We start from the raw sequence: 3,368 nt of genomic DNA, 5'->3' as shown, positions 1-3,368 counted from the left end.
CCCCTCGCAGCCCCCTGCCTCCCTACTGTTGACGGGATGAGGTTTTATATTGGAAATGAGGAGGCAGGGGGAGGAGAAGGCGCGCACACGGAGCGATGAGTGTGCGGTGTCAATCAGAGGGGTTTTGTGTCTCCTTGACTCCTGATGGTCCGTGGCTGAGGTGTCCCGGGTGGCACCACAATGAATATGAATAGGGGTCCTTGCTAAATGGGACAGTCAAAGCGCACCGCCCTGAATAATGGCACGTCATCCTAACTAGACCATTATACATAGGAGGGCTCCTTTTGTCTCTGCTCTCTGCTGCAGCTCTATAAAAGCCCCTCTTTTTCAAGCTGAGGTTAGTCCAAGCATACACTAACTAGCCATCCTGTAAACAGGCTGAGTAACCGGGTGGAGAGAGAGAGAGAGAGGGGAGACATTGGAGAGCGAGAGGGCTGAGGGGCTTTTTTCCTCTTCCTCCAGCATTTCCAGCCCTTCGCTGGCAGACCCTGCCGTCCGTTTATTTCCTTTTCGTTTTGTTTTTGTTGCTTTTTGAAGGAGAGTTGTCTTGTCCGCCACCTCCAGAGCAGGGAAGAGTTTCTTGCTCAGAAGCCTGAATACAATGAATTCTGACTCCAGCTCTGTCTCCAGCAGAGCTTCCTCGCCAGACATGGATGAGATGTACCTGAGAGACCATCATCACCACCATCACCATCACCACCACCAAGACAGCCGGCTCAACTCCGTCTCCTCCACTCAGAACGATCTGGTGCAGAAGATGTCTGGGGAAGGCCTCACCAGGAACGGTTCCAAGGCCGGAGGGGAAGGCGGCAAGTACAAAATCAAGAAGCAGCTTTCGGAGCAGGACCTGCAGCAGCTGCGGCTGAAGATCAATGGCCGGGAGCGTAAGAGGATGCACGACCTCAACCTGGCTATGGACGGGCTGCGGGAGGTGATGCCCTACGCTCACGGACCTTCTGTGAGAAAACTCTCCAAAATCGCCACCCTCCTGCTAGCCAGAAACTATATCCTGATGCTCACCAGCTCCCTGGAGGAGATGAAGAGGCTAGTTGGGGAAATCTACGGGGGACACCACTCGGCCTTTCACTGCGGCACGGTGGGACACTCCGCCGCGCACCCGCCCCACGCCGCCGGCACCGTGCACCAGGTGCATCCCATCCTCGGCGGTGCCCTGTCCTCCGCCAACACCTCCTCCTCCCTCTCCGCCTCCCTGCCGGCCATCGGCACCATCCGGCCCCCACACTCCCTGCTCAAGACCCCCTCGACACCCCCCGCCCTGCAGCTCGGCAGCGGCTTCCAGCACTGGGCTGGCTTGCCGTGCCCCTGCACCATCTGCCAGATGCCTCCCCCGCCCCACCTCTCGGCCCTCACCGCCTCCAACATGGCCAGGATCTCGGGGGAGACCAAGGACCTCCTCAAGTGACTCGGCGGGGCTCCCCCGGCCGCTCCCACGGACGGAGAGGGGGCTGCGGCCGGAGCTGCCCCCGCCGCCCCCGCCCGCCGAGCCCCCTGTAACACGGGATTAGTGTAGTAAGGACCTTGCAAAGGTAATGTTCCACCCGGCTCCCCGGGCGATGTTTTCTTATTATACTAAACTGGAAAAAAAAGTCCCTGTTGTAAAAAGAATGATGATGATGATAATAATAATAATAATAATGATAATAATGATAATAATAATAATGCCGCTGATGGTAATCAAATGTAAATGATTCCTTAAAATGTATGTAAAAGGAAAAAAAAAAAAGACATGGTTGTCATTGTAGTGTTCGCAGCTACCAAGAGACGATGAAATCGGTTTGGGGCTTTTTTCCCTTCTTTTTTTTTCCCGGGCTTTTCCTGTCTTTCCTTTCGCACGGCGACACCTCCGAAATTTCCCGTTCCAAACCTGGCTGCGGAAGCGCAGCGGCGGCCCAAGGTAGAGCAGAGAGTGCGTGCGTGCTTTCCGCCCCAGCTTGTCACCCGTGGGGACCGGCCACAGGCGGCTCCCTGGCAACACGGACTTCCGAGAGAATTCACTGAAGTTTTCCAGTGTGGTTTATGGGTTTTTGTGGTTTGGTGGTTTTTGTTTTGTTTGTTTTGTTTTTACAGATTTAGTTATGATGCGGGTTTTTTGGTTTTGTTTTTTGTTTCGTTGTTTTTTTTTTTTTCTTTTTGGTAGTTTTCCTTCTTCTCTCTGTGAAGAAAAAATGAAAAACAATTTAAAGAAAAAAGAGGAAAACAGTGCAAAACACGGCACAACCCTCCAGCAGATCGGTTTTGCCAAATCTCCCATCTCCTGCTCTTGGTGAAGTGTGTTGATTTAGCCGTCTGGGGTACAAATTTCTGTTGCAGGCTCTGGGTTTGTTAGTGTTTGCTGTTTTTGTTGTTGTTGATGTTGTTTTGCTTGTTTTCGGTTTTGTTTTCTTTTTAAAAAAATGTTATGGTTTGGTTTTGCATGCGGGGTCAGCTCTTGCCAGATCGGTGATTTGTATATCTAAATCTGAATCTCTGTTGCTGTTTATTTCCTTTTCGATGTGTTTTCTTGGGACATTGTCTGAAATAATGTTATTCTTCATTTCATTCGTTTGTTTTTTTTTCGGTTGGGGCCTCAAAGACACCACCATGTCTTTATTTTTTATATATTCTTGATAATACTATCGATATATTTATTATTGACCAGTGTTTCTGGATGAGATTTCCAAATAAAGTAAAAAATTAATTCCAAGCTGCCTGTTTCGCCTTTGTCCGGGTCTGGAAGCTGAGAAAAGGCGCCGTATTTGATGGCTTTGGGTTTCGCCAGGACTTCCCGGGCCCCGCTGGAGGAGGCTAGGGCAGCTCCGTGTGCCCTGCCTCGGGAGCAGCCACGAAGCCGATGTCCTCAGGTGTGTGCGAGCTGCCGGGCGGGTTCCGGCAGCTTCCAGCGGGCTGGGAGCCGGCAGGAATTGGGGTGGGCCACGGCCAGTCCCGCAGCCAGCGCCGGCCGCGGGAGGACGGGCAGCGCTGGGGAGCTTATGGGCAATAACTTTTCTTTCCTTTGGAGAACCAGTTTTCAATCTTTTTTCGGGAGGGAAACGGTAGGATGGACAGAGTTGGGAAGGCAGTTCTGCCCCGCCGGGAAGCGGCTCCCAGCGCCCTGCGGCTCGGCACTCGGGAGCGCGGTCCTGCACTCCCGGCCAAGCCCGGACCCTGCCCCACGGGAAAGGGGATGGCCGGGAGGGACCTGGAGAAACAGGAGAAGGCGACTGCGACTCCCCCTGAGTCGTAAGATGAGCGGTGACAGAGGAAGGATGGATGGGACATTTAAACCGAAATTCCAAACAACTTCCAGAAAGGCATCTGTGAGCGACCCGTGCCGGTGAGCGGGCTGTGCAATTCTGCAGCACCCAAAC

The 3,368-nt window shown here is 53.0% G+C and overlaps 1 protein-coding gene across 1 annotated transcript; it reads left to right on the top strand.

The window, feature by feature from the left end:
• The first annotated feature begins 358 nt into the window (after window positions 1–358).
• OLIG3 (oligodendrocyte transcription factor 3) lies at window positions 359–2,673 on the top strand. Its single transcript, XM_071427707.1, has one exon. The coding sequence runs from the start codon at window positions 602–604 to the stop codon at window positions 1,421–1,423; it is 822 nt and encodes a 273-aa protein (XP_071283808.1). The 5' UTR covers window positions 359–601; the 3' UTR covers window positions 1,424–2,673.
• Window positions 2,674–3,368: the final 695 nt, after the last annotated feature.

This window comes from Agelaius tricolor, unplaced genomic scaffold (assembly GCF_023055355.1).
Source record: "Agelaius tricolor isolate 1412-34295 unplaced genomic scaffold, bAgeTri1.0.p SCAF_1, whole genome shotgun sequence".
In the NCBI taxonomy this organism is placed as follows: domain Eukaryota; kingdom Metazoa; phylum Chordata; class Aves; order Passeriformes; family Icteridae; genus Agelaius; species Agelaius tricolor.
Note: the sequence above shows the minus strand (reverse complement) of the source record. Positions and strands in the feature narration are given on the sequence as shown.

Excerpts from the sequence above, each read along its gene's own strand:
- OLIG3 (XM_071427707.1), top strand. The coding sequence starts at position 602 with ATGAATTCTGACTCCAGCTCTGTCTCCAGCAGAGCTTCCTCGCCAGAC.